The sequence below is a fragment of the Corvus kubaryi genome, unplaced genomic scaffold, assembly GCF_017639235.1.
Source record: "Corvus kubaryi isolate FWS band 111438036 unplaced genomic scaffold, C.kubaryi_AGA036_p1.0 121, whole genome shotgun sequence".
Taxonomy (NCBI): domain Eukaryota; kingdom Metazoa; phylum Chordata; class Aves; order Passeriformes; family Corvidae; genus Corvus; species Corvus kubaryi.
In genome coordinates, this window is record NW_024580656.1 from 399,338 (window position 1) to 415,552 (window position 16,215).

At 62.3% G+C, this 16,215-nt stretch overlaps 2 protein-coding genes across 2 annotated transcripts in view; both read right to left on the minus strand.

The window, feature by feature from the left end:
- The window catches only part of GRIN3B (glutamate ionotropic receptor NMDA type subunit 3B), a 4,760-nt gene extending 204 nt beyond the window's left edge, over window positions 1-4,556 (minus strand). Inside the window, exons 1-6 of the mRNA XM_042028512.1 lie at window positions 4,095-4,556; window positions 2,712-3,310; window positions 1,226-2,270; window positions 668-813; window positions 351-466; window positions 29-180 (exon numbers count right to left, since the gene is read on the minus strand). Coding sequence (XP_041884446.1) covers window positions 29-180; window positions 351-466; window positions 668-813; window positions 1,226-2,270; window positions 2,712-3,310; window positions 4,095-4,556 — 2,520 coding nt within the window. The remainder of the gene's footprint in view (window positions 1-28; window positions 181-350; window positions 467-667; window positions 814-1,225; window positions 2,271-2,711; window positions 3,311-4,094) is intronic.
- A 1,663-nt stretch (window positions 4,557-6,219) lies between these two features.
- WDR18 (WD repeat domain 18) lies at window positions 6,220-15,115 on the minus strand. Its single transcript, XM_042037611.1, has 10 exons — window positions 14,868-15,115; window positions 14,285-14,395; window positions 12,765-12,898; window positions 12,243-12,384; window positions 11,553-11,696; window positions 11,281-11,345; window positions 11,055-11,179; window positions 8,085-8,251; window positions 7,506-7,574; window positions 6,220-7,236 (listed from the first exon to the last, which is right to left on the minus strand). Exons 1-10 carry the CDS (start codon window positions 15,075-15,077, stop codon window positions 7,105-7,107), a joined length of 1,299 nt encoding a protein of 432 aa, XP_041893545.1. The 5' UTR covers window positions 15,078-15,115; the 3' UTR covers window positions 6,220-7,104.
- Between the last annotated feature and the right edge of the window lie 1,100 nt (window positions 15,116-16,215).

Here is a 16,215-nt window from a genome sequence, read left to right on the forward strand (position 1 = left end):
CCCCCCCCCGGCCGAGGAGCCGCCGCACCTCAGTGACAGCGAAGACGCGTTTGCCGCAGGGCACCATCTTGTACCACTTGTCGTGCAGGAGGTCGATGAACCCCGAGGACTTGTAGCGGCTGATGAACTCGGAGACGTTGGAGGTCAGCGGCGAGTTCTGGGGGAGGCCGATGCCGTAGCCTGGCCCCGGTGAAGGGGGGAGAGAGGGACAGTGCTGGGATGGGGGGGGTGCAGCTCCCAGTGCCCACCACGGAGGGGGCACCTCCCCACCCTGGTTGTGGCAGGGCATGACCCCAGCCCGAGCACACACACACAGTGAAACCCCCTTCCCACCACAGCCCTCCCCAAACCTTCGATGGCGAAGGGTTTGCCCACAGTGAGCAGTTTGCAGTCGGAGTCGATGGAGACCTCGTAGTCCAGCAGTGATTTGTCCATGATGAAGGCGTTGAGCTTGGCGGGCTCTGTCCTGCAGCAGCGTGGGGGGACACTCAGGGAGGGGCTGTTCCCCCCTTGCCCAGTGTCCCCCCGGCCTCACACCCCTCCCAGAGGTGGGGGCCCGTGTGTGTGGAGTGGGGGGTGCACAGGCTCCAGGGCTGGGGCAAAAGCTGCCCTGGGAGGGGTAAAAGGTGGCAGGGACCCACTCCCCCATGCTCTCCCTGCCCCTCACTTGAGCATGGTGACGCCGTCGGGAGTGGTGGGGGCATTGTAGCGCCGCATGTACTCGTGCATCTCGGGGAAGCTCTTCTTGATGTACTCCTCAGCACTGCTCTCCCACACCGTGCCGAAGCGGAAGCCCTGTGAGGGGTGATGGAGCTGGAAGGAGGCACCAGAACATCAGCACCCCTGGCCCCAGGAATGTGTCCCCACTCCCTGGGCATGTGTCCCCAGCCTTGAGCCCCAGGCAGGGTGTCTGGGCAGCCCCAGAGGTGCAGCAACTCTTGGGGGTGTTTGGGAAAGAGTTTCCCCAAGAGCAGCCTCAGTGTGAAATCAGCCCACCTTCCCCTGCCCTGGAGCTGAGGCTGGGATTAAACACCAGTGGGATACACACACAAAGCTTTCTGGGGGTCTCAAAGACCCCCCCCCACTCTTAGGAGGGGCCAAGATGCAGGACTGGGACTGGAGAGAAGGAGGAAGGTGCAGAAGAAAGGAACAGGACCCCCCTCACCCCCTTTCCTGGACTTCAGGCCTGTCTCAGCCCATCTGAAGCAGCAGGACACTCGCTCACCTTTGGGTCATGGATGCCCGAGAGCTCCTCAAAGGTCTTGTCCCCCACCATGACGGCCGCCAGGTTGGCCGTGTAGCTGGAGAGCACCAGGAGGCAGAAGATGGCCCAGAGGTTCATGAGGAAGCGGCCAGTGCAGCACTTGGGCGTCTTGCTGGAGACGGTGCGCCCAAAGAGGATGGCGTAGCAGAGGTTGAGGGCTGAGGAGTAGGAGAAGATCTTCATGCGGTTGCGGCCGTGGGGGGTCATTCCATAGGGGCTCTTCCACTCGTACAGGGTGAGGAAGAGTGCGGTCATGTGCAGCGCCACGAAGATGCCCACCCACATGGTCCAGTGCAGGGGCCACATGAAGGCCCCGATGGGCGACGCCGTGTCCTTGGTCCTCACCAGGATGCCCAGGCTGGTGGAGAAGAAGGGGCTGGTGAAGTCGATGACTTTGCTCCGTGCCGAGTTGATGCTGAAGGAGGTGACGGCCATGTGGGCCATGCCACTGAGCAGGTCCCCCACCAGTCCCGTCCAGCGCCCATTCTTCCAGGCCCCGTATTTCCCATCGCCCACGATGTAGAGCTCAAAATCAAAGGCCATGTCCTCAGCCAGCTTCTCCAGCAGGTCGATGCAGTACCCGTAGCAGCATTTCTTGTACTCCCGTGGCACTGAGCCGTTGCCAATCTTCTCAAAGAGGGCATCCAGCACGGCCGAGTCATTTGTGCCAGGGTCCAGGCAGAGCTGCCCGGCCGGGCAGTTCCCTTCCTCATCCACCTGCCTGGTGAAGACGAAAGGATGCTCCACCAGTGTCACCACCCGCAGCCGTGTGTGGGCCCTCTCGGCCGCCTCGCTGGGGCTCTTGTGCTGCCGCTGGCTCTGCCACACGCCCTCCTCCAGCTCCAGCTTGCCGCGGCTCCAGGTGCCCACTGTCACCCAGGTGGGGACCCCCTGCGAGTCTCTGCGCAGACTCCAGATGCGGAACTGCTGCTCCGGCCTCACCAGTGCCGTGTTCTCCACACGCACCAGCCCTGTCTGGCCGTGGAAAGATGTGTTGGCCAGGAACCTGCCAAGGAAAGGGATTCACAACTCTAGTGTTCCGGGTCAGCTGGGACCAAGGGATGAAGCTGGGAGCTGGGAGCGGGATGTGCCCAACTCAGGCAGGGACAAGGTCAAGGAGGAGCAGTGGGATCCAGCCCTGCTGCGCTGCCCCGCAGCTCGCTGTGCTGCCAGGGCCAAGTGTTATTAATATTTATAGAGTGACCATGCTCGGGCAGCTTTAAGGAGATCTGAAGTGACACATCCCCCCCTGTGCAGCACTAACCGTGTCCTGGGGGGCTGAGCCCCGTGGTGGTGGCTGCACACACTGGGGACAGCTCTGCACTGAGCCCAGGGGTCCCGTGGCTCTGCCCTTACCTCATCCCAGGTCTGGGGCAGAACTCCCCCTTGCACCCCCATACCACAGAGCTGGGATGAAGGAAAAGAGGCATTCCCAGCATCCCCTTACCCGGCAAGGAAGAGCCCTGGGGACTCGCCAACTGCCTGGTGCCTCTCATTGCAGTTGCCCATGGTCTGCAGCAGTGCAGGGTTGGGGCGGCCGCGGGCAGCGTGGGCAATGGCCTGGGACACCAGTCCCACCATGTCCTGCACGAAGAGCTCCAGCGGTGGCCGGCTGACCTCCCCGAAGGCCAGCAGCCCTGGGGGCAGCCCCTCGGTCTGCAGCTCACTAGTGCTGAGCGGGAAGCCCAGCATCCAGTGGAATTCCTGCGGTGGCAGCCCCAACTCCTCGGCCACCTGGAAGACGAGCCGAGCACGGTGCAGGTCACAGCCCAGCACCAGCACCGGGCTGGACAGGGTCCTGACACGCTCCCTGTGCTGCCGCAGGTAGCGGGTAGCCCTGGGCTCATCCAGGTAGCCCAGGTCCAGGACAGTGCGGAGGAAGAGCTGGGAACGTTGGGCCCAGAGGTCGAGGAAGCCGTCGGTGTCCCAGGGGTGGCAGAGCACCAGGCTGGTCTCCTGCCAGTCGTTGGCCTGCAGGACGCTCCCCAGCACATCCACCAGTGTCTCCAGTGAGCTCTGCCGGTCCATGTGGAAGTGGAAGGGGCTCTGCCAACACACAGGGGTCGTGGCTGTGCCCCTTCCAGCAGGAAGAGCCCAGAGGCAGCACCAGACTGGACCCACCTGCCCCGAGGTCATCCCATATTCCCTGCCCATCCCCTGCCCAGTTCCTGTCTGGGATCCACTGCCAGAACACATCCCAGAGCCCTTCTGAAGACAGAATGGAGTGGGGACTGGGGCTGAGGGCTGCAGGGCTCCCAGAGGAACCAGGGAACTTACCTTGGAGTGGGAGCTGGAATTGGGTCTGGGATAGAGCCGGGCAAGGGGCCAGGAGAGAGCTGAGATGGGAGCTGGGATAGAGCCAGGATAGGGCTGGAATGAGGGCCAAGAGGGGGCTGGAATAGAGCTGTGATGGGAGACAGAGAGAGCCAGGATGGGGCCCGGGATGAGGCTGGGGTAGAGGCAGGATGGAGGTGGGAATGAGGATGGGATTGGGCCAGGGTGGGAGAGAAGACAGAGGGAAAACAGAGTCGGGATGGACCCCGCAGGTAGTCAAGATGCAGCAAGGATGCGTGGTTGGGACGGATTCGGAATTGGAGCTGGAATCGGAGCGGAAATCGGGATCGGGATCGGAGGCAGGACTAAACCGGCAGAAGGACCCGCGGAACAGAGCCGGTATGGAGTCGAGACCGGGATCGGCATAGAGTTGGTATGGATCCGGGACGGGGATCAGGACAGGAGCGCGGACGGAGCCGGGACGGGAGCGAGGACGGAGCCGGCGAGCAGGGACGGGAGCTGCGCCCCCGTGCAGTGCCGGCGCTGCGGGTCTCACCTGCGCTCGGAAAGGCAGCGGCCAGCGGGTGTCCAGGATGCTGACGAAGGGGACCTGGAGGGCGGCGGCGAGGAAGTCGAGCTGGAGCAGTTCCCGGCGGGAGCGGGGCAGAGCCAGGACGGCGGCCACGCCGCGCCCCGCCAGCGCCCCGCACAGCCACCGCGCCAGCGAGCCGGGGTCCCGCGCCGCCGGGCCGCCCCCCACCACCTCCAGGCTGAGGTTGTGGGGCAGCGTCACCTCCCCGGGGCTCCCCCCGGGGCCGATACCGGCGGCTCGGGCCAGCGCGGCGCGGAGCCGGGCGCGGGCGGGCGCGGGTGGCAGCAGCGCCCCGAGGCGCACGGTGGGACCGGAGCCGGGGCCGAGGCCGGGGCCGGGGGGGGCCGGGACGAGGCAGGGATGCGGGTGTCCCCCCGCCGCCCCCAGCGCCGCCGCCAGCAGCCAGAGCGCCCGCAGCCCCGCCATGCGCCCCGCACCGGCCCCGCCGCTCTGCGCTCCGCCGGCGGCGGCTCCGGCTGCGAGCAGGGACCGGCCGGGTCCCGCCGGAGCCCCCTCCCCCGAGGGTAGCGCCGAAGCCCCGCAGCCCCCGGTGCGCGGTGGGTCACGCCGGACCCGGCCCACGCAGCGCCGGACCCGCCCGCAGCCGCCCCGTCCACGCCCACGCACGACGCGGGTCCCCCCCTCCCTGCACCCCGCAGCAAAGGGGGCCCCCACCCGCGCGGTGCTGCCGTCCGAGGGCTGCGACCGTGGGGTCCCCCGGCACAGAGGCGCCTGCCGATCCCAGGGTGGTCCCGGCCGCCTCTGGACCACTGGGATCTTCCTCCTCTTCCTCCTCCTCATCCGCCTCCTCCAGCCCCCGACGAAAACCCCCTCGGGTCGATGCCTGAGCCGGACTCCGAGCCGTGAACTGCCGCTTCCATCCCGGTAAAGGCCCCCACCCCGATCCCTCTATCTCTCTGCAATCTGAGGCGCAGCTTCAGTATCGGGGGGTCCCGAGGCGGGGCGGTTCCAGGGCCGAGCGACTCCTCCTGCTGCGTGGGGAAGGAATGAAGGGCAGCAGCGGCGCAGCCTTCCTCTGCTGTTGGGGAGGGGACGCGGGGTCACCCTCCTCATCCTCACCAGGGAAACTGAGGCTCGACCCAGCCCAAGGGTCCTCGCCACCGGCACACAAACAGCAGCAACTGGGGCCAGAGCCACGCTAAATTAATAAGGAAAAGTGAAGGATGGAGCCAAAATCCATCTGGCAAAAAGTATCGATTCATGTAATATCAATAAATGTAATGAGTCACAGCTGCTGAATTCCCCTGCGGAGCCGGACCCGCCGGGAGGGCAGCACAAAATCCTGCCAGAGCACGGAGGGTCAGGGGGTGCTGGTCTCCCCCTGAGCAGGACCCTGACCACGGGACCCCTGGCAGCTCCTTCTCACAGGGATAAACACAGGACAGCACCCACGGTCCAGGCAGGAGGGGCAACAGGATCTTGGAATGAAAAAGCCCCCCAAACACCAGGCACAGCACAGGGGGGGCTCACTGGGCTCCCTTCTGCTCTACCCAAGTGCAGCACCCCAACAGGAACTGCACTGGGAAGACTGGGAGAGTGTGGGATGACTGGGAGGGAGTGCTGGGCTTGGGGCTTGGCTGGGGGCTGCATCCCCAGGGGTCTCAGAGGGCTCCCTGCAACAGGGACGTGCTCCCACCTCTTCCCCCACCACAGCCCCTGGCTCTGGGCTCCGGTCCCTGCTGCAGCTGAAGAATGTTGATCCAAAGCGCTGGGAGGAAAAGGAGGAGCAGGAGAGGAAGGGAAAGGAACGGACTCCAGTGATTAAGCTAAAAGCATCTTCTCAGGAACTGGAGGGAGCCGAGGATGCTCGGACGCTCCAGTTTTAAAATGCACTTTAAGTCATCTGCGCCTGGTGTATTGAACAGGGTGGGGGGACACAGAGGGATGGCCAGGGGACATCTCAAGACCCTGTAGGGACAGGGAGGGACCCCCAGGGCAAAGGCAACTGGGCAGTTTGGGGATAAAGAAGCGCTTTCCCAACTCCTAGTAGGTGGCCCCAGGGATGCAGTGATGGGTGGTCAAGGTCTGTGGCCACGCAGAGGGTGTTAAAGAAACCAACGTGGGCATCTTTCACTATAAAAAACAAATCTTTTATGTAAAAAATAAACCTAAACAAAACCCACAACCCCCGCTGCCATGCTGTGACAATACAAAAGGCCGAGTCCCCAAACACCGTGAAAACAGAGTTGCTGGATCCAAATATATATAAATTGTTGACTGACGAGATTGGAAATAGCACCTTGCTGGCCCCCCCCCGCCCCTCCCCAGTGTGACCCTGCACCCCAAAACCACCACCTGTGCTCCAAGCCCAGCGACACCCTGGGCCCTGCCCGCCAGACGGAGCAGGAGCCCCATTCTCAGCCCTGGTAGCCAGGGACCCCCCACCTGTCGCAGCAGCCCCCCCCCCACCACTGCACCCCCGGAGCAGGAGCTGCTCAGCCCCTGCTGTCCCAAGCACGGGGTCCGGTGGCACTGAGCAGCAATCCGCAGAGCAGGGTGGGTGGAAGGGGGTCTCCAAAATCCAATCTCAAAGCGGTATTGAGAGAAAAACACTTTTCTGTCTGCACTGCAGGGTCAAGTAACGAAAAGAAACAAAAAAGGGGCAGGGGAAGAGACGGGGAATGAGCAGGAGCTGCATCCTGAGCCCTCCCAGGAGCTGGCAACGCTCCTCCTGCAGCGGCCGCCCGAGTGCCCCCCGGCCCCGAGGCGGGGTGAACACGGTCCCTGTGCTGTCCCCTCGCAGTCCCCGCGCCGGTCTCAGTCCCGTGTCACGGTCTCAGTCCCGTGCCACGGAGCGGGTGAAGGCGGCAGCGTGTGCCGGGTCAGGGGGAGGTGAGCCGGGTGCTCGCAGCCGGCTGGGCGGTGCCCGAGGGCGGTGCCCGAGGGCGGGCAGGTTCTTCCCCAGGAGCCAGACAGGGAGAGGCGGAGGGGTGCGAGGGCGGGGGGAGCCTCTTCACTTGGCTGGTTTGGTGATGATGCGAGTGGAGAAGTCAAAGAGGTCCTTGTTGATTTTCCGGAGGTTGCTCACCTCCTCCTCCAGCTCGCTCACCTGGATCGTCAGGTGCTCCTGGTCTCCCACCAGGTTCTGTGACACGAAAACACAACAGACAAGTGTCAGGGCCTCAGCTCTGGCAGGCACAGGCTGCTGCTCCCCCCTCAGCAGTAAACCGCAAACCCTTCGGTCCCCTCCCTTCTCCTCCTCGAACTGCAGCCCCTCCTGCCCATGTCATCAGCAGATTCCAGGGCTCTTTTCCCGTTCCCAGCTCGCTCGGGGCCTCGTGAGTCAGATCAGCTGACAAGGATCCCCTCCCCAAGGGGTCTGTACCCGACTCCCAGCCTGGGAGCAGCTCTCACCTTTTCCCTCGTCGAGTACATCTGTGAGTACATCCTCTCTGCCTTCTCCAGGTAGCTCTGCCCAGGCTCCTGCAGGGATCAGAACGGAGGGGTTGGCAGAGCAGACAGACCCTCTCCCCCATGCCCCTAGACTGGGTTCCCCATGGCAGGAACCCTGGGTGATCCTGCTGTCCCCTCCGCCAGGCAAACAGCCCCTTGGCCTGCTGCCACCAACCCAACAGGGAGCTTATCCATCAGCTCTGGCAGGACTGTCACTGTCACTCGCCCAGAGACAGATGCTGGCAGAGGGGAGCAGCTCTGGGGCCACTGGCAGAGAGGCTGCGATGGGCAGGACACCGACGGTGTGTGACCCTCCCTGCCTGGGGACAGCCACACCGGGACCGAGGAAGTGGTGGGACAGCAGAGCCAGCCCATGCTGCAGCACGGGGCTGAGAGGACAAATGACTGCAGCAGCCAGGATGGGGAGGAAGCAGGAGGGAGCAGGAACAGGTCTCACCAGCTGGACGAGAAGCTTTGCTCCAGCACAACCCCTCCTGGCTGTCTGTGCCCCCTCCCCAGCTGCCCACTGGCCCCCAGTACCTGCTGGTGCAGCCCCAGGCGCAGCGTCACCCCCTCGGTGCCCGGCTCGTCGCTGCTCTCGGTGCCATGCAGGTGTCTGCTGAACTTGGGCAGGGGCACGCTGGGCTTCCCATCGGGGTTGACCATGTTGGAGGGGGCCAGCACGATGAAGGCGTTCGTCACTGGACCTGTGATGGGACAGAGGGGACGGGTCAGGCTGGACCCTGGTGGATTTGAGAGGCAGAGGCCCCGGGTAGCCCCGAGAACAGCGAGTATGACCCTGGCACAGGCAGTGGTCAGGACTCTCCTCCCTCCCCAGCAGCTCTCCCTGCCCGGGGCTGTGGCTCTCAGGGCCAGTTGGCACTCCCGGGGGAACAGGGCCCGGCCTCCCCCCACCCTGAGCCGCCATCCATCAGCAGCTCCGTGCTGCCACCATCCATCACAGCTCTCAATGGCAGAGCTGATGAGCGCGTTAATTACCGCAGTTACCCACGGCTGCCGCCCCCTCCCAGCTCCTGCTCCTCCCAGCTCCTGCTCGCTGGGAGCCCCCCACGCCCTGTCAGACACAGCAGCCCCCAGCCCCCCTCCAGCAGGCACAGCAGCTCGGCCACTGCTACCACAGCCCGACTATCCATCTCTCCTGGCCAAAGGGAAAGGTGAAGAGGGTCCAGATGCACCTGAGAGGGGGTGCCAGTGCTGTGGAGGAGGGTGTGGGGTGAAGGAGGGGTCCTGGGGAGGCCTAAGGCCGCTCAGAGCTGCTGGAGGATTTTGGTCTCTGCAGAGCAGATGGACACAAGCAGCTCTGACATGGATGAGGGCTCTGTCACCACCATCTACCCCTCCAGAGCCTGCTCCGAAATCTGATCCTCCCAGGATCCAAGGTTGGGTCTCACCAGCAGAGCAGAGGCTCTGCTGAGTGCTGGGCCCCAAAGCTGTTCCTGGCCAACTCTGATGGCTTCACTCCCTCCTTAGAGACCAGACATTTGTGCTCCTGAGGCATGTGCCCATCAGTGAGATTCCCACTGCACTGGCAGCTCATGGAGCAGTTTGAGAGGAAGGAACAGCAAAGATGGTCAGGAGAAAATCTTGGGAATGAACCCAGAGTTTCCCAAACCTGGTCACCACCCAGACATAGCCCCACAGCCTCTCTGGGGCCCCTGTGCAGATGCAAGTCCAGTACCAAATCACCTTGCCCCAAGGCCTGGGGCACCAGGCAGTGGGTGACCCTAGGCCAGCCTGGGCACGGGGACTGGGCTTGGCTGGGGGGACACAAATAACCCAGCTTCCAAGACAGAGCTGCCAGCAGCACAGATTGGCCAGAGCATCCCGGGATGGCCTTGCAGGACCGAGCCCTCGGGGATGGTCTGTGCCATGCTGTGTTTGCAGAGACAAGGATGGAGCTTGTGTGACAGGATAGGAATTGAGGCCTGGAGGGATTTGGGGGCAGCACTGGCTCCCAGCCTCATCCCACAGGTCTCCTGCTTCCCCCTGGAGTGGTGCCATCCACACCGAGTGACCAGGAGCAGCCCTGCCTCGCCAGCACTGCCACAGCTCATTACCCGGGAGCAGCAGCCTGACTTCTCCAAGTCCACCCGCTCTGCCCCCACCAAGGACAAGCCACCCTTGGTGACACAGCCCCCCATGCCTGGCCTGCCTGCCTGGCCCTCAGCCACACTCCAGCTCCTTGGATTTACTTGCAGTAGTGCTGAGGGGAGGGCAGTGGGTCCTGTGTGCCCGGCAAGCGGAGGGACCGCGCTGTCCCGAGGACACCGGGCCAGAGGCTGCTGTCACGTCACCATGTCAGACCCCTGTCACCTCTGCCCTGGGGAGGGAGTGGGACACACTGGAGAGGCAGCAGACAGACCTTGCTGGGGGGCTCACGCTCACTGCTCAGAGAGGTCAAGGGGGGACAGGGATCCATGGAAAGGGGGCTGGGTTGGGGCAGCAGATTCCCCCAAGCTGGGAGGCTGCAGGGCCCCGTGGGGACAGCTCAGGGGTGCTGGGCTCCCAGCCCATTCCCGAGCATACGCAGCACAGCACGGTCATGCAGGTGCCAGGGCTGCTGGGGAAACCAAATCCCTGCCCACAGGCAGCAGAGGCTGCAGAGCTCGGGGTCAGCCCAGTCCTACCCCTCCTGGGAAGAGCCTGGTCTGTCCACTCTCCCCTGCAGCCTCGGGAGGACTCCAAGGCCCGGCTCACAGCCAAAGCCTGGCCCCCCCTGCTCGGATGACTCACAGCTCCATTCTGTCTGTTTTCACCCTCTAGTGCCCGCGGTGCCAGGCTGGATGGGCGCTGCAGTGGGTCCCAATTAGGGATGGTCCTTGGCAGCCAGAGGGGAGAGCAAAAGGGTCTGCAGGCAGCCTGGCTTCCAGAGACTGCCCTGAGGCAGCAGCTCAACCCTCACAGAAGAACAGGGTCTGGCTTTCCCCACCATCACCTTTGGGGGGGGTTTGGGCCATGCCACAGTCACTGTGGCACCAGGGGCCAGAAACCACCACAACTGGGGGAGGAACCCAGTTAACAACAGGAGGGGTAAATCCCTCTGAGGTAGCTGAGGCACCCAACTGCTGCTCCTGCAGTTTACTGGAGCCATCAGACTGAAATCCCAGACGGCTGCTCATCTGGGATTCACTTCAGGCCCCGTGAGCTCACGGGCACTCACTGCCGGGGTCACAGAGCTGTCTCCCCTCCAGACACAGCTGGGGTGTATGTGGGGTGACTGCTCCCTTGGGAAAACAAGGAGGAGGATCCTGAGTGGCCTCAGCAACAGGGTGAAATCCGTGACTCACTCCCGACAGTGCACAGGGGGTTGTTAACACACGGGGCAAGGTCATGGCACCGCTCCAGACAGCCTCGGCTCCCTCAAACGCCTCTGCCCTTCCCAGGGTGTGAGGCAAGGGGCAGAAACACACCTGGAGTGCCCAGGGCAGCACAGGTGAGACAAGCAGTGGCCTCTGGCAGCGAGGATCCTGGAGATAAGGACATTCCTACCTTTGTGATTCATCGTCTTCAGGCACTGCTTGCTCTGGATGTCCCACAGCCGGACGGTTTCGTCGTGAGAGCCCGAGAGCAGGAGGCTGCCGTCTGTGGAGACTGACAGACATGTCACCTGGTTCCTGGAATGGGGAAGAGGATGTTTAAACTCAGGATGACCCCAGGACTGCCAGAAGCTGGTGAGGTGGGCAGATGGGGGCAGATGGTATGTCTGGTTCCTCACCGGTGCCCTTTGAAGACCTTCCCGTTCTCCCGCTCTGTCTGGAAGGTCCGGTCTCTCTGGACCGGCTGCAGAAATGAAGGAAGGAAGAAAGGAAGGAGAGGGGTTAAAATTCAGGAAGGCTGAATCCAGCAGGTTCATCACCATGTCTGGAGGGGGCAGAGGAGACACAGGGGAACCAGGCCCTCCCATGCCCTGGCAGGTCACACCAGTCCCAGTGGGGAGGTGACCTTGGCTCAGGGTGACAGGGCACACCTGCAGCCCCACACACTCACCCAGGTGCAGAGGTCGACCTGGAAGATGGACCCGTCCATGCCCCCGCAGAACATGTGGTACTCAGAGAGGTCCAGAGTCACAGCCATGATCCCCACGTCGAAGAGCACGGAAAGCAGGAGCTCCCCAGAGGAGATTTCCCAGAGCTGGAGCGAGAGGGGACAGGAGAATCAGGGGTGAGAATGTTAATGGCTGCACTGGAGGAACACTGACACCTTGGCATCCCACCCCAGCGTCCCTTCCTGGCTGTGGCTGGGAAACTGAGTCCAAAAGCAGAACCAAGGAGCAGCCTCTCTGTGACCAGGAAAGAAGTTTCCCAGGCAGCTTCAAAACAGCTCTGAACCCTCTCTGTGGCCATCCTGCCCCCAGAACATCCCCTGCCCCACAGGCTCCAGTCTGCTCCGCTCCCTGTGGACATCAGCAATGGAAAACAGAGGAGCTGACCCCGAAGTTCCCAGGACAACAGGGACTGCAGCAGTCCAGCCTGGGGGCAGGTGCAGAGAAACTGCTGTTGTTGGAGAGGCAGAGCCCAGGTCTGGCAGCTCTGAGTCATTGCAGAGACAGCCAAGAAATTCAGCCACTGCAACCTGGGAAAGCTTCGGGACAGCTTGGGGACAGGGACATCTTCCTGCTACCTGGCAGGAGCCTGGCTTTGATCCCGCAGGGTCTGGCACCTCTGAAATGAGCCTCACCTTGGCTGTCTGGTCGAGGGAGGCGGTGGCAGCCCGTGCCAGGGGCCCTCCGAAGCCGCAGCACAGGTCAGTGATGGGGAGGCTGTGCCGGGACCAGACGTGCCGGGGGTCAGGGATCTGGGAGGGCTCTGCCTGCAACACACTGTGGGGAGAGCAGAGACGGGTGGGTCAGCCAGGACAGAGCCCCACAGGGAGCTGGGCCAGCCTCTGCTCCCACTGGGAATGCCTCTCCTGGCTGTGGGGACCAAATGGGACATGGGAGCTGCTGGCAGCCCCGGCACACAGATACCGAGGCTGAGGGGCTGAGCTCCCTAACCCAGGGGGACAAAGATCCTCGGTAAAAAGCACAATTTGTCTGTGTCACCCAGGGAAAGAAGTCAGAGCCATATGCCCATTCCCAAGAAACCCAGGTGAGTCCCCAAGGAAAGGCTCCCTGCCTGCAAGGAGGGCACACACCCAGCTGTGGGCTCAGCCAGAGCTAACCCTGCCTCCAAAATCCCTGTGCCCCCCAGCCCCCCTTACTTGTAGAGGTTCCACACCAGGGCCAGGCAGTCCTTGGCCCCCGAGAGGAAGTGGCTGCTGTCGTCGGTGAAGCAGAGGCACGTGAGGTCCTGGTAGTGTCGGTTCAGGATGGCGAGGAGGTTCCCATTGGACACCTGGAGCAAAGGGAAGGGCAGAAAGGTGTCAAGGATGTCCTGGGATAATGTGGCACCCTGCCCTTGATGCAGTGAAGGGAGAAGAGTGGGTTCTGTTGCCCACACGAGCCCGTTTGCACCTTAGGGACAGTGACTGACATCACTGAGGTACAGCTGGAACAACAGCAGGCACTCAGGGCCGCAGGGGAACTCGGCACACGGCAGTGGAGGAGGTCCAGGCACACCAACTCTGGAAGCCAGAGATGCCAGAGCTGTTTCTCTGGTCAAGTCATGAGTGTGCAGCAAAGATTTCTTGCTCACTCTTAATATTCATATTACTTTGGCAACTTCTTCCCTCTTCCCACAGGTCCTCAGGAGGTGGAAGTGGGGTTATAAGAGCTGCAGAACACCCCAGGGGTGGCTCATGGTCCTGGGCCAGCAGGGGCTTTAGGGTGGACAAGGAATTCCCCAAACCTGGAGCATTCCTTGTTAAAAGGCACCACTGCAGATGGGGAGGGAACCAAGAAGCAAAGGAGTCTCAAATAAAATAAGAGTCTACTTCTTCCCATGGTCTGAATTACACCCAAAAATCAAACCCAACCTCAGTTCAAGGGGTTTCACAGACCACACAAATCCAGGGCTCTAAGGGCTGGTTCCAGCTCCATGATGGTTTCCATGGAGCCTCTCCAACATGCCAGAGGGACAGTGCCATACCCTGGACACATCTGTGGGTGATGGGAGCTGGAGCAGGGCCCAGCTTGGAGCATCACAGGCAGCAGCTCCCACTGCAGGCTGAGCCCCCTGCTCCCTCATCAGGGATTTCATTCCAGTGCTGCCACAAGCACATTGGTACAAGCAAAGCCCGATGAGTTCAGGCAGAGCCACCCACACCATGAGGCTCAAACCTCCCCTGGCACGGGGAGCTCTCCAGGTGAGGCATCCTGGGGTTTAATCCCGGGCTCAGGACAAGCTACTGCTTTTATTTGCTCACTGGTGTGCTGGGAACCCAGCGTAATCCCGAGTAATCCAGCGGTAATTAACCAGCAGGACAATGACCGGAGCACAGCAGGGTCTGCTGGCACCCTGGGCACACACAAATACGCAGCTGAAATGTGAGAGAAGCACTGAAGGAAAACCAGGTCCTGTGCTGCTGCCTGGTGGGGGCAACGCCCGACCCCTGAGGCATCGCAGATGCTTGGAAAGAGGAGAAGGAGGCAGAGTGAAGCCTCTCCCTGGATTTCTCCCACTCCTACTTTGACGAGCTGCCTCACGGGCCGCGGGCAGTACAGCCTTTGCCTGCTGTGGCACCCCAGGATCAGGATTTACAGACATCTGAGGGATGGGGACACTCCCTGACTGGCCAGGGTGTGAGTCTGTGTGGCCCCGAGCGTCCCAGCACCTCCGTACCTCCCACAGGTAGATGCTCTCAGCCACTCCCGCCAGGACGTAGAGCCCGTTGGGAGAGGCGGTCAGGCAGGTCACAGGCCCGGGGCAGATGATCTTCTGCTGCAGCTGGTCCTGGGACAGAGACAGCACAGAAAGGCTCAGAGAGGGGAAGGGGCTGCAGGCAGGGCCCCCCGACATGGGGGCTCAGGGGGATCACTGTGAGGGTCTTTGCAAAGAGAGGGATGGGGGGCACCTGCCCGTGGTGATGGGGGTCGGAATGGAGGGAGAGAGGGCCTGAGGGTCTAACCAGGGACTGGGGGGGTCTCTGTGGAGAGAGGGGCCATGGGGGTCTCTGAGCACAGAGGGGAGTCTCCATGAAGAAAGGGGCCATGGGGGGTCTTTGTGGCGAAGAGGGGCCATGGGGGGGGGGGGTCTGACCATGGATTTGGGGGTCTCTGTGGACGGAGGAGCTCCTCATCACAGGGCCGCGGGGTCCGCACGGAGGGTGGCCCCATCACATCCCCACGGGGCCCGGAGTCTCCCCGCGAGGCCCGGGGGCGTCCCCCGAGCCGAGGCCGCCCGGGCCCGCCCGCCGCGCCGGTACCTTCCTCTGGAGCTCCCAGACGTTGATGTAGCTCTTGCCGAGCTGGGCCCCCAGCAGGTGCTCGCCGCCCAGCAGAGCGAGTCCGCGCGGGCCGCTGTTGCCGCCGCGGTACCCGGGCAGGGCCGAGCCCGAGTGCAGCTCCCAGACCGAGCAGTTGCAGAGCGGCCCCGCCGCGTCCGACACCAGCGCCACCTCCATGGGCGCCGCCATCTTCGCGGTCCGCCAGGGCCACAGAGAGCGCGGCCGCGGCCCAGAGCGCCGCCTCCCCCGTCCGGCGCCGACCAATCAGCAGCGGCGCCGCCGCGGGCGCGCGGGGCGGCAGCTGCGCACGCGGCAGGAAGCTCAGCAGGGCCCGCCCCGGTCGGCGCTGGATGGGTGACCCGGGAAACCGCGTGGGCACATGGAGACCCCAGGGACACCCTACAGCCTTATGGGGCACCCTGTGGATACCCCATAACCCTGTGGACACCCCACAGCCCTATAGGGACTCCGTGGACACCCCAGAGTTTCGTGTGGACACGCAGAGCTTCGTGGGAAGCTCATGAGCACCCCACAACCCTACCCCTGGCTGCTCCCCAATCCTATGGACACCCCACAGCCCTATAGGGACTCCATGGACACCCCACAGCCCTATGGGCACCCCATAGCTTCATGGGAACCTCATGAGCACCCCACAACCCTAAGGGTACCCCTGGCTGCTCCCCAATCCTACGGACACCCCACAGTCCTATGGGCACCCCATAGCTTCGTGGGAACCCCATGAGCACCCCACAGCTGTGAGGGGGCCCTTGGACACCCCACAGCCCTATGGGGACTCCATGGACACCCCATAAACCCATTGACACCCCACAGTCCCACAGGTATACTCCAATAAGGAAATCCTATGGACAACCTGTGAGCACCCCTGGGCACGCCCCCTCCCCCCCCCCCCCCCCCCCGAAACCCCAAAAACCCCAAACCTTTTTTTTTTTTTTTTTTTTTTTTAATATTTCTTCACTTTACAGGGTTACAATTGTCTTAAATATTCTGACGTTTAAATACAATCTGTATAATAATGTTATTATAAAATGTAAACTTTCAGTGTTTTTTTTTAAGTTTATTTTCTCTTTTTTTTTTTTTAAATTTTTAATTTTTTTTTTTTTTTAATAATAATCAAAAAGTCTCAATACCTGAATGTTTTGCAAAACTGAAATCTTTCACCGGGGCCCCGGGTGCGCCCGAGGCCGCCGCGCTCAGAGGTAGAATGTGGTTTATTTTTTTATTCCTTTTTTTTCTTTTTTTTTGTCTTTTGTGGTTTTTTTTCTTTTCTCATTTTCCTTTTTTACCTGAGTTAAGATACGCAACGCTG

Bases quoted from the DNA above. Each gene is read 5' to 3' on its own strand.
- WDR18 (XM_042037611.1), bottom strand. From the start codon at position 15,077: ATGGCGGCGCCCATGGAGGTGGCGCTGGTGTCGGACGCGGCGGGGCCG. The intron at 14,396-14,867 runs GTACCGGCGCGG...TCTCTGTCCCAG, and splicing joins TCTGGGAGCTCCAGAGGAAG to GACCAGCTGCAGCAGAAGAT. The intron at 7,237-7,505 runs GTGAGAGCTGCT...TTCGTGTCACAG, and splicing joins TGTACTCGACGAGGGAAAAG to AACCTGGTGGGAGACCAGGA.